This window comes from Saccopteryx leptura, chromosome 4 (genome assembly GCF_036850995.1).
Source record: "Saccopteryx leptura isolate mSacLep1 chromosome 4, mSacLep1_pri_phased_curated, whole genome shotgun sequence".
Classification (NCBI taxonomy): Eukaryota; Metazoa; Chordata; class Mammalia; order Chiroptera; family Emballonuridae; genus Saccopteryx; species Saccopteryx leptura.
Window position 1 is genome coordinate 222,136,250 of NC_089506.1, and position 17,066 is coordinate 222,153,315.

At 55.1% G+C, this 17,066-nt stretch overlaps 1 protein-coding gene and 1 non-coding gene across 2 annotated transcripts in view; both read right to left on the minus strand.

The window, feature by feature from the left end:
- Positions 1–6,514: 6,514 nt before the first annotated feature.
- TRNAA-AGC (transfer RNA alanine (anticodon AGC)) lies at positions 6,515–6,591 on the minus strand. The gene has a single exon. It is a non-coding gene; the product is annotated as a tRNA-Ala (tRNA).
- Positions 6,592–8,554: 1,963 nt separating this feature from the next.
- LOC136404361 (otoancorin-like) overlaps positions 8,555–17,066 on the minus strand; it is an 87,242-nt gene continuing 78,730 nt past the window's right edge. The window contains exons 35-36 of the mRNA XM_066383678.1: positions 15,823–16,961; positions 8,555–8,679 (exon numbers count right to left, since the gene is read on the minus strand). Of these exons, the coding sequence (XP_066239775.1) occupies positions 8,555–8,679; positions 15,823–16,961 (1,264 nt within the window). The remainder of the gene's footprint in view (positions 8,680–15,822; positions 16,962–17,066) is intronic.

Consider the following 17,066-nt stretch of genomic DNA (forward strand, 5'->3'; position numbering starts at 1 on the left):
GCTTCCTGCTCCTCCTCCCTTCTCTCTCTCTCTCTCTCTCTCTCTCTCCCTCTTTCTCTCTCTCTAAAATGAATAAATAAAAAATTTTAAAAGTTAGATAGACACAGTGGTTGCACAATGTTGTGAATATACTTAGTGCCACTGAATTGCACAGTTTAAAATGGTTCATTTTGCTCTGTATATGTTAGCTGTTTTTTTTTTAAAAAAAAGAGAGAGAACATAGCATGCTCCCTTTGTGTTAATAAAAAAAAAAAAAGAAATGCATTGACATGCATCGCATGCAGATGGGCGTGAAAGAAAAATCTCTGCAGGGAACCAACCACAAAACCCGGTCTGTGGTCCCCACCGAGGGGAGAACCTTCATTTCCACTGAGCACCGTTGGTAACACTTAAATTCTGACCATGTGCGTGTAATGACGCCCTCCCCACCCCACCCCCCAAAAAAGAACATCATTAAAGTTGCTTAATTGCTCTGATGAGTGAATAAATTAATTACCATCAGGAAAAAAAAAAAACAAATGAAAATTTCCCTGCAAGGTTGTTATTAGCAACACACTGATCTTTCCATTTCTAAAAAATTCAGCCTTCCAAGATGCACAGACATCACCTACCAGGTCCCTTCTGTCCCCTCTCTCAGGGTCAGAGCACTTAGGAACACAGACACAGCCCATTTCCAGAACTTGATAGAGAAAGAGAAAAACTGCCGAAAATTCCTTTCCCGGCCGCTGCACCCTTCAGCACCGGGCAAACAAGCCTGCCTTCAACTGCCTTCACAGACTCCGTTATTTGAAAGAGGGCAAGATGCCCGAATCAGTGACGTGTCCCCTTTTATCAGAACGTCAAGGGCTGGCGGCCGCCCCTGGCCTCCCCACCGGTTGCTCAAACACAGCTCTCTAACCCATTGATGGTGTCACTCAGTGAGGCACCTTTCCCAGTGTGGCTCTGCCTCCTTTGGACCCAAAATAATGTCAACAGTTTCTGCAGCTCAAAGCTCCATCTCACTTGCTCTCATGACGGGAGCCCTTGGTGGAAATTCTGAACTGATTTTAAATGAAGAGACACATTCTTTTTTTTTTTTTTTTTTTAAGAGAGAGAGACAGAAACAGGCAGGAAGGGAGAGAGATGAGAAGCATCAATTCTTCGTTGCAGCACCTTAGTTGTTTGTTGATTGCTTTTCATCCGTGCCTTGACTGGGGGGGGGGGGCTACAGCAGAGCCAGTGACCCCTTGCTCAAACCAGCGACCTTGGGCTCAAGCTGGTGAGCCCATGCTCAACTGGGCGACCTCGGGGTTTTTTGTTTTTTTTTGGTATTTTTCTGAAGCTGGAAACGGGGAGAGACAGTCAGACAGACTCCCGCATGAGCCCGACCAGGATCCACCCGGCACGCTCACCAGGGGCGAGGCTCTGCCCACCAGGGGGCGATGCTCTGCCCCTCCGGGGCGTTGCTCTGCCACGACCAGAGCCACTCTAGCGCCCGGGGCAGAGGCCAAGGAGCCATCCCCAGCGCCCAGGCCATCTTTGCTCCAATGGAGCCTTGGCTGCGGGAGGGGAAGAGAGAGACAGAGAGGAAGGAGGGGAGGGGGTGGAGAAGCAAATGGGCGCTTCTCCTGTGTGCCCTGGCCGGGAATCAAACCCGAGTCCCCCGCACGCCAGGCCGACACTCTACCGCTGAGCCAACCGGCCAGGGCCAGACCTCAGGGTTTTGAACCTGGGTCCTCCGAGTCCCAGTCCGAAGCTCTATCCACTGCGCCACCGCCTGGTCAGGCTGAAGAGACACATTCTTATCTGTTTGTTTGATTGCACTTCTCAATAGACGGCTCCCAAGCCAGACTTCACTGCTGAGTTGCAAATAAAGTACCCGTGTTTGGCCTCCAAAGTAACCAAGTAGGTTTTTTTTTAGTGTCTCTGCCCGAGCTGTGTTTCCTGCGATCCGTGCTCAGACTTTTCTTGGTGCAGAGACATATGGTTTGGGCCCGTTTTAGCAACTCCATCTAAAACCCATCACAAAAATAAGCAGCTAAGAATATCTTGTGCTTTTAGGATCGACACCGCGGCTCACGACCCTCTTGCTGCTTGTGGCTGGCGGTGCACTCAGCGCCTGTGCGGTCACAAAAGAGAGGCCGCCGCGGCCAACGCAGAGGCCGTGCCGTCTCCTGGCTCAAGGACGCTGGGCGGTGTGGACGCTCGTCCGTTCCACGTCACAGGTCACTGATTTCAAGTTCTTGCTTCAAGCTCTTCTATCTCCTAAGTGGAAGTGTAACGTCAAACGGACTGCTTTTTAAGAAAGTAAATGAGGCCCTGGCCGGTTGGCTCAGCGGTAGAGCGTCGGCCTGGCGTGCAGGGGAGCCGGGTTCGATTCCCGGCCAGGGCACACAGGAGAAGCGCCCATCTGCTTCTCCACTCCTCCCCCTCCTTCCTCTCTGTCTCTCTCTTCCCCTCCCGTAGCTGAGGCTCCATTGGAGCAAAGTTGGCCCGGGCGCTGGGGATGGCTCCTTGGCCTCTGCCCCAGGCGCTAGAGTGGCTCTGGTCATGGCAGAGCGACACCCCAGAGGGGTAGAGCCTAGCCCCTGGTGGGCGTGCCGGGTGGATCCCGGTCGGGCGCATGCGGGAGTCTGTCTGACTGTCTCTCCCTGTTTCCAGCTTCAGGGAAAAAAAAAAAAAGTAAATGAAAAGTGATACTAAAATCCCCCCAAAACCAGCCTTGCCAGCAATCCTACGCAGACTCGTCCCTTCACTGATATCAAGCACCTCTTTTCACACCAGCTGCGTGGGTCTCATCACGGAATAAGCAGATATGAATGATAAAGAAATCATGAACCGCACATCTATGTTGTGAATTTGTTCTGGAGAAAACAGACTACTCCAAATGGGGATAGGAAGCCAGCTTCAACTGGGTGAGTCAGAGAAGTGACATTTTAGGTGAGTCCTTGTCCTCGTCTCTTTGGGCTGCTATAAGAGAATACCGGCCTGACCAGGTGGTGGCGCAGTGGATAGAGCGTCGGACTGGGATGCGGAGGACGCAGGTTCGAGACCCCGAGGTCGCCAGCTTGAGCGCGGGCTCATCTGATTTGAGCAAAAGCTCACCAGCTTGAGCCCAAGGTCACTGGCTTGAGCAAGGGGTCACCTGGTCTGCTGTAGCCCACCCCACCCCTGGTCAAGGCACATATGAGAAAGCAATCAACGAACAACTAAGGAGCCGCAATGAAGAACTGATGCTTCTCATCTCTCTCCCTTCCTGTCTGTCTGTTCCTCTCTGTCCCTCTCTCTGTCCCTCTCTCTGTCTCTCTCTGTCTCTGTCACACGCACACACAAAAGAGAATACCAGAGACTGAGTGTCTTGCAAACAACAGGAATTTATTTCTCATCGTTCTAGAGGCTGGAAGTCCAAGACCAGGGTCCCAGAGAGTCGGGTCCTGATGAGGATCCTCTTCTAGACCATGAAGAGGACCCTCCCGTAGACTACTGACCTCTCACTGTACCCTCACGTGGCAGAGGGAGCAGGGAGAGAAAGCAGGCTCTCGGATGACTCTCAGAAGGGCACCAATCCCATTCAGAAGGGCTCCACCCTGATGACTGCATCCGATCCTGCTTGCCTGGCAAAGGCCCTGGTTCCTTGTACCATCACATGGGCAGGGTAGGGTTTTAGCGCGTGGATTTCATGGGGGGGGGGGCGCAGAGGGCCCAGACATTCAGTCCACAACAGATCTGACTTCAGTGGTGCCCAGGAGGAAAAGTGTTTGACGCAGAGGGAACAGCACGCACAGAGAGCCTGGGGAAGGAAAGGGAGGGTAACTGAGGACATGAGGGCAGTCGGCATGGCTGACCAGGGAAGGGGACAGGGCCCTGCTGAGATCTGCAGGCCACAGTGAGGGTTGAGGATGCCACGGTCACGTTAAGGGAGCCTTTGAAGCAAACCCTTCAAGCCGATAACGCCTCTGTCCAAGGCTCCGCTGGCTTCTGTTGGAGGGACAGACCAGGCGGAGGCGGAAAGAGGAAGTTGGGGGCATCAGCGGTTGCTGTGGCAGCTGAGACACAACAGCAGCTTAGAGTGATGACAGAGGGGACGGAAAGAAGGGTATGAATCAGGGATTTTTATTTTGTACTTTACCGAAGTGAGAAGCAGGGAGGCAGTCAGACAGACTCCCGCATGTGCCCAACCAGGATCCACCCGGCATGCCCACCAGGCAGCGATGCTCTGCCCATCTGGGGTGTTGCTCTGTTGAGGCTGAAGCCATTCTAGCACCTGAGGCAGAGGCCATGGAGCCATCCCCAGCGCCCAGGCCATCTTTGCTCCAGTGGAGCCTCGGCTGCAGGAGGGGAAGAGAGAGACAGAGAGGAAGGAGGGGGAGGTGGAGAAGCAGATGGGCACTTCTCCTGTGTGCCCTGGCCGGGAATCGAACCCGGGACTTCCACACGCTGGGGGGACACTCTACCACTGAGCTAACCAGCCAGGGCCACAAGTTATCATTTTAAAAGTCACATGCAACTCAAGTTAACTGTGGTGATCCGCTTGGAAACACTGCGATTGTACTTCACGATGCACCCAAGACACAAGGGCAGAACACAAGTCACAGGAAAAGCCAGGTGGACGCGACACCATAAAGATACGCCCGCGGACAGAGTCTGAGTTGTGAGTCAAGCGCCCCAGAACCCCGAATAGTTGCCGGCCCCCCACTCTCGTGGCAAAGTTCTCTCCCACCCTGAGCTCTCCCAGGGCCCTCCACAGCTTCCTCAGCCGGAAGCCTAAAACGTTCGCCAGGGCCAAAAGGCCGACCGTGCGTTCGCTGACCGCCCCGTGAGCTCCAGCACACGGGTCCCCAGGATGAGCGAGGAGCTCTGCTCGTACGCGGTGCTGAGAAGAAACAACAGTAGCTAAACTAACATCGATTGAACACGTCTAAGCTCTTCATATCCCCGAGCTTACTTAATTCTCATCACAGCATCAAGAGTCAGGGAAAATAATCCACTGTTAAGCCGGCAATCCTAAAACCGCGAGGCTCCCTGCTCCCCAAGGCAAGCGGGGTCTATCTCCATGCCCCACCTTCCTCTCTAACCCTGGGGACCTCCGCCCCTCCTTTTCCTCTGAGGCAAAAGAATTTATACGGGGTGGGGGGTGGAGCACCCCATGTTTCTGAGGTGGGGAGGGAGGGGGACTATCACTCTGCCTTCCACTAAGAGTATAAAAATAAATAAATAAACCCCACCAACCTTGAGGCGCATTGCTCAATGCCTCTGAAAAGATTGATAAATCAAACAGCATTCGCCAGTCTCCCCGCTCTTCAAAATTATTATGCACGCACCTGAAGTTTAAGCAAAGAAATCCATGAAACAAACAAACCTAGAATCACAAAGCCCAGATTTAGAGATTTATCCCTTCGCTCTAATGAATGTCTGCTGCAGAATACCATTGTGTCTACAGAGAGCCCCGAAGGTTCTTATCTTTGTTATCTTTCTGTCCCGTTAGCAGAGATATTACAGCTTTGGAAAGAAGAAAAATACTATCCCCAGAGCTAAAAAAAAAAAAAAAAAAAAAAAAAAAAAAAAAGGCTTTGAACTATTTAGGGCTAAATTAACTCATAGTTACCAAGATACCAAAAAAACAAAGGCGACTACAGACCGAGCCAGCCCTCTTACATACAGTCGAGTGTTAATTTTCCAAATCAGCCTGGCACAGGCACGAATACGTCCCAATTCTGCCGGAATGCCACCCCAGTCCCCATTCGATCAGCTAAATCGTTTAATGCTTCTCTCTGAGGAAGGAGGGGGCTGTCAGATAAGCAAACCCCAAGTAAAGCTTCTCAACTCTGATTCAGGTTGTTACTCACCAGCCCCACCCCCACCCCCACCCCAACCTCTTCCGCCAGGATGCCGTTCCTTCTAACTTACACCCCAACGGACCCGGACTCCATTTAAATGTTAAAATGTCTCTTCAGCCGTCTGAGCTGCTCAGGTCTGTAACGAGGAGGGACAGGATGAGCAGGTGTCCCCCCCCCCCCGGGGCCTCCGAGCGCAGGTGGGCTGTGTGTGCGCTGCACAAGGGCACCTGCCCACGGTGAGGAGCAGGGACAGACCCAGCCCTCGCTCCGACCGCTAGTGAAGCCATCTGCCCTGGTCCGAAGGGCTCCTCCGCTGGGTCATTAGCCCTCCCCGCCTCCCCACATGCAAAGAAGGCACTTTTTTTTTTTTCTTTTCTTTTTTTTTTTTTTTCTTTTTTCTGAAGCTGGAAACAGGGAGAGATAGTCAGACAGACTCCCGCATGCGCCCGACCGGGATCCACCCGGCACGCCCACCAGGGGGCAACGCTCTGCCCACCAGGGGGCGATGCTCTGCCCATCCTGGGCGTCGCCATGTTGTGACCAGAGCCACTCTAGCGCCTGGGGCAGAGGCCACAGAGCCATCCCCAGCGCCCGGGCCATCTTTGCTCCAATGGAGCCTTGGCTGCGGGAGGGGAAGAGAGAGATAGAGAGGAAGGAGAGGGGGAGGGGGGGAGAAGCAAATGGGCGCTTCTCCTGTGTGCCCTGGCCGGGAATCGAACCCGGGTCCCCCCGCACGCTAGGCCGACGCTCTACCACTGAGCCAACCGGCCAGGGCACTTTTTTTTTTTTAATTCATCTGGGCTGAAGCAATTCACCTAAACATACCGTCCAGTTCCGTGGCCGGCTCTGGCTCTGGACACTACCCAGCTGTCACCTGCCTCTTTATGGTGACCTATACACCACGTGGGGTAGACAGGGGCTCTTGTTGGCAGCCCAGCCACCCACCCACCCCCTCGGGGTCCAGCCCTTCCCTACCATTGTCTCAGCCTTCACCCTCATTTTAAATTTCAGTAGAGCCAGGCGGTGGTGCAGTGGATAGAGCGTCAGACTGAGACGTAGAGGACCCAGGTTTGAGACGCCGAGGTCGCCAGCTTGAACGCGGGCTCATCTGGTTTGAGCAAGGCTCACCAGCTTAGTGGACCCAAGGTCACTGGCTCGAGCAAGGGGTCACTCGGTCTGCTGTAGCCCACTGGTCAAGGCACATATGAGAGAGCAATCAATGAACAACTAAGGAGTCGCAACAAAAAAACTGATGGTTGATGCTTCTCATCTCTCTCCGTTCCTGTCTGTCTGTCCCTGTCTATCCCTCTCTCTGACTCTCTCTCTCTGTCTCTGTAAAAAAAAATAAAATAAAAAAACAAAAGATAAATTTCAGTCGACATTTCTAGACATTGCCAGGACAAGACCCATTCTTTCTCACGTTTATTTTACCTAGAAATTAAAGAACAGATGTTTCCCAGAATACTCAACCCCTTGACAGGTCCAGATGGCTTTGCAAAGCACGTAAGACAGTTTTGGAAGTGAAGAGAAGGTGGCACTGTCAGCGTAGGTCGCCAGATACCAATAAAAGGGGCAAAGGGGACCAGACATGAGAACCCTAATCAGCACGGCGCAGATGGCAGAGCACCAGCCCCCGAGGGGTTTGGCGGGGGGATCCCGGTCGGTCGGGCCATGCGGGAGTCTGTCTCTCTATCTCCCCTCCTCTCACTTGGACAAGAAGAGAAAGCAGAAGCCTAATTAACGAGGGAGCTGAATCAGCAGTGAGCCCGCTTCCCTGGGAGGCTGCGGGTTTGTGGGCTCCCGGGAGATCGTGGTGTTGCCCGGTCAGGGAGATGGACGCTCCTCTCTTCCACTGTGGAGGGAGCAGGGCTCCCCCTGGGAAACAGCCAGCCCTCTGGCTGACTATCGGGGGGCAGGGTGAAGGGTGAGGTCCTCCTGCTGGGCACAGGAGCATGACCAGTCAAGATGGTGCAGGGGGAGGGTGTCCACTTTGAGGCACACACACTAGGAACTAAGGTGGGGACCATGGGGGCAGAGCCTGGCCTGGGAGAAGGATTGGATTGGATAAAGGACACAGGACCCTGGGAGATCCAAGGACAGGGTTGGATAGCGGAAGGACCCAGTGCCAGCCCATGAAGGACTGGGAAACTCACTGGTTAGTTTGAAGAAGTGCCTGGTCCTTCCCAAGCCTGAGAGAGAGAACCCAAGCTTAACAAACCTCTCTCTCTCTCTCTCCATCTCTCCCTCTCTCCCTCCCTCTCTCTCTCTCTCTCTTCCCCTTTCCCCCCTCCCTCTCCCTCTCTCTCTCCCTCTCTCCCTCTTTCTCTCTGTCTCTCTCTTCCTCTCTCTCCCTCTCTCCCCTCCCTCTCTCTCTCTTCCTCTCTCTTCCTCTCTCTCTCTCCCTCTCTTTCTCTTCCTCTCTCTCCCTCTCTCTCTTCCTCTCTCCCTCTCCCCCCTCCCTCTCTCTTCCTCTCTTCCCCCTCTCTCACTCTCTCTCTTCTCCCTCTCTCTTTTCCTCTCTCTCTCCCTCTCCCTCTCTCTCCTCCTCTCTCTCCCTTTCTCTCTCTGTCTCTCTTCCTCTCTCTCCCTCTCCCTCCTCCCTCTCTCTTTCTTCCTCTCTCTTCCCCTCTCCCTCTCTCTCTCTTCCTCTCTCCCTTTCTCCCTCTCTCCCCTCTCTCTCCTTCTCTCCCTCTCTTTCTCTCTCTCTTTCTCTCTCTCTCTCTCTCCACACACTCGCCTCACTCATTCACGCGTTCTTGCTCCATAGCAGCCGTGTGGGCTCCACGTGCAAGCTGCCAGTGGGACCCTGGGTACAGCAGCACCGTGCCAGCAACATGGTGCAGCGAGGAGCAGACCCAGCAGGCTGCATGGACACAGAGACCGAACTGGACTCAGCGTGGACATGGCACAGAATCTCTGGAGCCTGGCCTTTGTTCTGGGCCTGATGAAGACATTCTTCACAGGGGGCTGGAGCTGGACACAGGACAGTCCTTTTGTTTTTGTTTTTTTTTAAGAGAGAAATAGATGGAGACAGACAGGAAGGGAGAGAGATGAGAAGCATCAATTCTTCTTTGTGGCTCCTTAGTTGTTCATTGATTGCTTTCTCATATGTGCCTTGACCAGGGGGCTACAGCCAAGCCAGCGACCTCGGGATCATGTCGATGATCCCACGCTCAAGTCAACGACCCTGTGCTCAAGCTGGTGAGCCCGCGCTCAAGCCAGCAACCTCGGGGTTTCTAACCCAGGGCCTCGCGCCCCAGGTCAACACTCCACCCACGGCAGCACCACCCGTCAGGCAGGACAGCCCTTTGACTTTGCTTCTGCGATGAATCTCACCACCAGCCCTCACCCTCCCATTCATCGTTTCCTGGAAATGCTTTTCTCACAGCCCCGTCAGAGGGCCCTGTTCCCACCGGCTACAGCATTACGGATGTACGATAGATAATCTGGCGGCCAGATGGAACGCCAAGGACTCTCCGAGTCAGCAAACGTAACACGGAGTTTTTGTCTTGCGGTATCAGTATGAAATGATGGACAGATTTTCACCAGAGCGAAACAGTACGTTTGCGATGGGTTTGATTTCAAATCAAGGGCGTGTGGGGCATTCACCCTGGGGTCTGTGGAGAATTTCAGAGAGAGAGACTGTTAGACTGGACTTTGATCAGAGGCCCCTGTGGCCAGAGACACGTGCCATCTGTCCGATATGCTGTCCACAGAGTGAGGACGGGGAAAGGGGGCCACACGTGGAAACTGACGAGCTCGGGGAGGCCTGCACGGCGACCTTGCGGACTCAGGGACCTAAAGTGATCACGCCGCAGGGTCTGCAATTAAAACTCTCTAACTAAAAGCAGTTCGTGGTGAGTAGTGCTGTCCTAGAGCGGTAGTTTTCTCTAACTAACAAAGGTCAGTCTTGACCTTAAACTGACCCGGTCTGTCATCTTTTTGTATCTAGGATAACGTATCTTTAGAATTCCAGGGCAATTTCCTTTCCTGCCCCCAAACCCTTCCCAGCAAAAACAAACCAGGCACCCGAGCCAAGCACACACATTTTTTTTCATTGTTATTGTGACTGTGTTCATTGTTGACTGGTAACTATCCTACCCGTGTGAAAGAAGTTTGTATCTATTAGTGTTACTTTGTATCCAGTCCCAGAGATTTCCCCACAGTCGCTCTCGCCCACCTCCCTAATCTGTCACGATGGATACACGCCCCTACGCCTCCCGCTCCGACTGTGATGTTGATATAAAATACGGTGCAAACCTGCCCCTCCCCCGAGCATTTTCTCAGTCCATTGAGACTCTGCTTCTCGGCACCTGTCACCAGTTAGGCTCAAATAGACTCATAGAAATTCTGACAGGTGTGGGCGTCTCCTACGTTGACGAGAGAAAGGACGGAACCTGCACTTCCCGTTGAAGTCCATGCATTGTGCTGAGCGGGCAGCCCCGCGTTCATGTCCTTTTTTGTTTTTTTATTCTTGTAAAACATCCTTCCTTTCTAGCTTGATTAAAGCAGAAGTGATAAATAAAATTGTATACATTTGTTTAAGGTGTACAACATGTTTGATATACATAAATATTGTGAAACAGTTATCACCCTCGGGCGAATGAACACATCCGTCTCCTCAGATAGTGGCTGTGTGTGTGTGTGTGTGTGTGTGAGTGTGTGTGTGTGAGTGTGTGTGTGTGTGAGTGTGTGTGTGTGTGAGTGTGTGTGTGTGAGTGTGTGTGTGTGAGTGTGTGAGTGTGTGTGTGAGTGTGTGTGTGAGTGTGTGAGTGTGTGTGAGTGTGTGAGTGTGAGTGTGTGAGTGTGTGTGTGAGTGTGTGTGTGTGTGTGTGAGTGTGAGTGTGTGAGTGTGTGTGTGAGTGTGTGTGTGTGTGAGTGTGTGTGTGAGTGTGTGAGTGTGTGTGTGTGTGAGTGTGTGAGTGTGTGTGTGTGTGAGTGTGTGTGTGAGTGTGTGTGTGTGAGTGTGTGTGTGTGTGTGAGTGTGTGTGTGTGAGTGTGTGTGTGTGTGTGTGTGTGAGAGAGAGAGAGCACGTGTGCCGTGAGAGCTACTCTTTTAGCAAATTGCAAGTATATACAATACAGTATGATTAACTATAGTCACCGTGCTGTCGATGAGGTCGCCAAGACTTGGGTCATCTTGTAACTGCCACTCTGTTACAGCTTGAGCAACATCTCCCTGGTCCCCCCACCCTGAGCCCCTGCAAACCACCAGCTATACCCTCGACTGCCACCAGTGCAAAGATTTGGGGCTCCCCAGACAAGTGAACCAGGCGGCCTGTGTCTTGAGTTCAGCTCAGGTCACTCAGCGGGTGGGCTCTGGTTCAGCCCCATAGCTCCAAAGGGCAGGACTGCCTTCTCCTTCAACATGAAATAATATTTCACGGTGTATAGACTGAAGGCGCTGGAATTCTACCACCCTGGAACTGCTTTCTGGGATATTGATTTTAAGCTGTTTATTAGGAAAAAAAAAGGTTCGGAAGACACTTCAACGCTCTCCCGAGAAACTGCTTCCGGAAGAAGTCAGGAGGCCTCCCCCGGAGCCTCATCTGAATTAACCGGGATCAACAAGAGGGCCGCAGGCAGGGGCCTGTTCGCTAGACGCCTCACGTCCCCTTGTTTCTGAGTCACCTGGGGGGGGTTCCTGTCACGTGTGGCCCCCTCTTCATCAGGGACCTAAAACTGACCATTCTCACTTCTGAAACCGAATACCTCATTCTCCCCCTTTTTTTCTTCGTCCAAAATGTCACATACATACACCCAAGGCTGCCTCATGGTCTTGGAAATGTTCACGGTCTCTGTGAATACCCTATTACACATGCGTTCAATGCTGATGTTTCTCCTGGTCGTCTGTCTCTGTTAATTTGGTTATTGGTTCAGCCAGAACTTAGAAGGTGAGAGGAAATGTATATGTTAATATTTCTTTAGCAGCCCCCCCCCCTCCCCACAGTATAAAGGACAGTTTTTTCATCCACTCATTTGCTGATGGACACTTTGCTTGTCTCCGTGTCCTGGTTGTCACGAGTCCTGCTGCAAAGAACAGGGGAGTACAGGTGTCTCCTCCGCTGTGGACTTCATTCCCCTTGGGCGTGTCCCCAGGACAGGAATGGCTGGGTCATAAGGCAGCTTATGGAGCAGCTGGAAGTATCAACTCACTGTTCTTTGTAACAACAGCCCTACAAAATAGGTATTGCTAGCCCCATTACACAGAGGCACAAACTGAGGCAGAGATGGGCTAAGGCAGGGCTCTCAAACTCGCGGCCCATTTTGTGCGGCCCGCAGACTAATCCACGAAGTTCAAAATATTTTGGATAAAATTAAGTAAGCCTAGGGGCCTACTTGTATTTTTCATTTCTCTAGCATCCTAGCTAGATATTAGCTTAGTTAACAGCAGTTGTGATGCGAACTACAGTTTCTGGTCATTTTGTGACACTGAGTAAACTGCACGTACGATTGTGCTTGTTGTACTGATTTTTTTTGGTTTTCAACTGCAGTGAGAAAAGTGTTGCGTAACAGTTGCCTTTTGTAGACCTAGTGCGGCCCGCCGAACGGCTGTGATCTTGCTCTGCGGCCCACATGCTGAGCTGAGTTTGAGACCCCTAAGCTAAGGCATCCGCCCCAAGGTCAGAGGTCTGGCAAGAGGCAGAGGCAAGATTTGAACCCTGGCTTTCTGGCCGCTCACAGGCACATGTCAGGTGTAGGATGCGTGCTTGGGCTTAGGCATCTGTGTGGACATGTGCGTCTTTCGGGGAGGAAAGGGTGCCCCACTTAACCCAGACCTTCCAGCTTGTAAAACCCTGTAAGTCAGCACATTGTCCAGAGAGGACCAGAGTGTCTCCTGTTTGAAAAGTTGCGTCAGAGCCCCGGTCCACCTGTGGTCAGTCAGGCCTGGGGCCACAAGGCGCTGTCGGGGGTCCACAGCCTCAGCCGGTTAACACCCGTTCCTCAGGCCCAGCGGACACGTGGCCTCCAGCCCCTGTTCTCCCGAGAACACTGCTTGGTGCGTCTCTGCGGCAGCATCCCCATCTGCGACGCTCACTGCAACGTCACACAGCCCGGGGCTTAACAAGCTCTTCCCCCGTGGAGTGGAGCGTCCCTCTCCACCCGCCCCCCGACAGTCTGATCCTAACGACACGTGTTCGGGGGTGTTTTCTGTGTCCTATTAAAACGCTATTTGCATGCTTTTTTTTTTTTTCAGTAGCCTGAAGCTGTTAAACAGTCTGCACAGGAAGCGGAGAGACTTCTGTAAGAGACATGTGACTCCCCCGCCACCCGCAGGGCCCCCCAAAGAAAGGTGGCTGGGCTTCACAGAGGACCTTGTTCTGCGCGGCCCCGGGAAGGGCTTGTCTACCAGCTCAGGAGCAGATGTCAGAAGGGAACAGCGTTCTCTGCCAAACAAACGGGTCGGGTCCCGGCAGGAAACGGATGTCAGGCTCCAGTCGGGTGCGGAGAGCGGTTGGGAAGGGACGGTCCCGGAGGTGTGGGGGGGCAGGGGTTAAGAGAGAACACTGGGTGGGAATACCCTGGCCCTGGCAAGAGTGGGGAGCCCTTCCCACCAGGTCTAAAAGACAGCGCGAGGCGTCTGGAACCAGAGGAAGAGCCACCCGCCAGGAATGGTGACTTGTAAGGCAGAACACAAACGCTCAGGGCAGGACGGGAGCCAGGGCCCCCCAAACCTCAGGACAGGATGGGAGCCAGGGCCCCCCAAACCTCAGGACAGGACGGGAGCCAGGGCCCCCCCAAACCTCAGGACAGGATGGGAGCCAGGGCCCCCCAAACCTCAGGACAGGACGGGAACCAGGGCCCCCCAAACCTCAGGACAGGACGGGAGCCAGGGCCCCCCAAACCTCAGGACAGGACGGGAGCCAGGGCCCCCCCAAACCTCAGGACAGGATGGGAGCCAGGGCCCCCCAAACCTCAGGACAGGACGGGAGCCAGGGCCCCCCAAACCTCAGGACAGGACGGGAGCCAGGGCCCCCCAAACCTCAGGACAGGATGGGAGCCAGGGCCCCCCAAACCTCAGGACAGGACGGGAACCAGGGCCCCCCCAAACCTCAGGACAGGATGGGAGCCAGGGCCCCCCAAACCTCAGGACAGGACGGGAGCCAGGGCCCCCCAAACCTCAGGACAGGACGGGAGCCAGGGCCCCCCAACCTCCTGCTGGGCCCCCTTGGCCAACGCCGCTGGGAGCAGAGGCAGCACGCGGAGAAGAGGGGAGAGCCCGGGCGGAAGGTGCCCCCCCCCAAACAAACAACACGCAGGCCGCTTGACCTGAGCCTTGAACAAGTACAGAACTCATTAAATCCTCCTGGGAATGAGATGGGGGGGGAGGCTCTCAGAAGCTAGTCTTCCAACCAGCATGGAAGAAAAAACCCCCAAATAGCTTGTAAAAGGAAGGTTGTCCTGGGAGGGCCCGGCACGCATGCTGGGCAGCCCGCCTGGGAGGATGAGAGTGCCCACTCCCCCCAGCGGGGGTCTCTCCCCAGAGCTGGAGCCGCTGGAGGGAGCTCCGAAGACCCCCAGCCCAAGGGAAGCGCAGTGCAAGCCCCGGAGAGAAGGCCTTTGAGCACACACACCACCAGGGTGCTCGCTGCAAGAGTGGCCGGCCTTGGGGGAAGGGGAATAAAGACCCCTAACAGCTTGACCAGGCAGTGGCACAGTGGATAGAGCGTCGGACTGGGACACAGAGGACCGAGGTTCAAAACCCCGAGGTCATCGGAGCGCGGGCTCATCTGGTCTGAGCAAGGCTCACCAGCTTGAGCCCCAGGTTGCTGGCTTGAGCAAGAGGCCACTCGGTCTGCTGTAGCTCCCCCAGGTCAAGGCACATATGAGAAAGCAATCACTGAGCAACCAAGGTGTGCAAAAAAATTCTCATCTCTCTCCCTTCCTGTCTGTCCCTATCTGTCCCTCTCACTGAAAAAAAAAAGAAAAGAAAAAAAAGAGTTTTCCCAATGGGTTGCTCAGGCATTTGCTGCCCTGCATGAGATTTCACGAGCAGTTTGGGACCTTTGGAAACTGAACAAATAAAACCCCACCCCCCACTGGACAGGAGACAGAAAAGCCAATGAAAGCCAGACAAGCTTTGGATTTTTATATTGCTGGCTTCCTCTTGACCTGGATAAACAAATTCCTCTTTCAGTCCCTAATTTTAAAAAAAAGAAAAAAAAAAGCAGAAATCTGATATGATTCCACCTCCTACCACTTTCATTCCACTCAGAACCACGAGACAAAGCCCATGGGTGCCCCGGCGGCCCTGGCCTGTGGGGCCTCCATCATCATCATCACCACCTCCCTCTCCTCACCGCACCCCCACCCCAGCATCCCACCACCTGTCCCTCCACCAGCCCTCAGACCCCCTGACCCTTCACCCTGCCTCTGCGGTCCTGCCCGGCGAGGACATGACACCTGACCCTTCACCCTGCCTCTGCGGTCCTGCCCGGTGAGGACACGACCCCTGACCCTTCACCCTGCCTCTGCGGTCCCACCCGGGGTGAGGACACGACCCCTGACCCTTCACCCTGCCTCTGCGGTCCCGCCCGGGGTGAGGACACGACCCCTGACCCTTCACCCTGCCTCTGCGGTCCTGCCCGGGGTGAGGACACGACCCCTGACCCTTCACCCTGCCTCTGCGGTCCCACCCGGCGAGGACACGACACCTGACCCTTCACCCTGCCTCTGCGGTCCCGCCCGGCGAGGACATGACAGACAGACGGAGAAACAGATACTTAGACAGGTGGTGCATCAACACAGACACCGGTACGCATGAGCCCCTTGCCCCCCTCGAATCTCGGTTCGAATGTCCTCTTTTCCATGAGGCCGCCCCTGGCCGCCTAATTTGTACCGAAGGCTGGTTCTCTCTGCCCCCCACCACCACCTGAACCCCCCAGTGCCCCCTCCAGAGGTACTTCTCTCTCCAGCGTTTATCGCTGTCGGACTCGTGAGTGTTGGTTACCTGCCCAGCAGACCGTGAGCTGGGGGGGGGGGGGCAGGACTGTGTGATCTGTACCGTAGAGCCCAGCACGGGGGCTGTGGTCTGTATCGTAGAGCCCAGCACGGGGGCCGTGGTCTGTATCGTAGCGCCCAGCACGGGGGCCGTGGTCTGTATCGTAGCGCCCAGCACAAGAGCTGTAGTCTGTATCGTAGTGCCCGGCACGGGGGCCGTAGTCTGTATCGTAGCGCCCAGCACAAGAGCTGTAGTCTGTATCGTAGCGCCCAGCGCGGGGGCCGTGGTCTGTATCGTAGCGCCCAGCACGGGGGCCGTGGTCTGTATCGTAGCGCCCAGCACGGGGCCGTGGTCTGTATCGTAGCGCCCAGCACGGGGCCGTGGTCTGTATCGTAGCGCCCGGCACGGGGGCCGTGGTCTGTATCGTAGTGCCCAGCACGGGGCCGTGGTCTGTATCGTAGCGCCCAGCACGGGGGTCGTAGTCTGTATCGTAGTGCCCAGCACAGGGGGCCGTGGTCTGTATCGTAGCGCCCAGCACGGGGCCGTGGTCTGTATCGTAGCGCCCAGCACGGGGCCGTGGTCTGTACCGTAGCGCCCAGCACAGGGGGCCGTGGTCTGTATCGTAGCGCCCGGCACGGGGGCCGTGGTCTGTATCGTAGCGCCCGGCACGGGGGCCGTGGTCTGTATCGTAGCGCCCGGCGCGGGGGCTGTGGTCTGTATCGTAGCGCCCAGCATGGGGGGGGGGGCCTGTGGTCTGTATCGTAGTGCCCGGCACAGGGCAGGACTGTGTAGTCTGTATCGTAGCGCCCGGCACGGGGCCGTGGTCTGTATCGTAGCGCCCAGCATGGGGGGGGGGGGGGGGCCTGTGGTCTGTATCGTAGTGCCCGGCACAGGGCAGGACTGTGTAGTCTGTATCGTAGCGCCCAGCACGGGGCTGTGGTCTGTATCGTAGCGCCCGGCACGGGGGCCGTGGTCTGTATCGTAGCGCCCGGCACGGGGCCGTGGTCTGTATCGTAGCGCCCGGCACGGGGCCATGGTCTGTATCGTAGCGCCCGGCACGGGGGCTGTGGTCTGTATCGTAGTGCCCGGCACGGGGGCCGTGGTCTGTATCGTAGCGCCCAGCACGGGGGCCGTGGTCTGTATCGTAGCGCCCGGCGCGGGGGCCGTGGTCTGTATCGTAGTGCCCAGCACGGGGCTGTGGTCTGTATCGTAGTGCCCAGCACGGGGCTGTGGTCTGTATCGTAGTGCCCAGCACGGGGGCTGGTGAAGGCAGGTCCTCAGTACGTGTTTGTTCAATGAAGGTATTC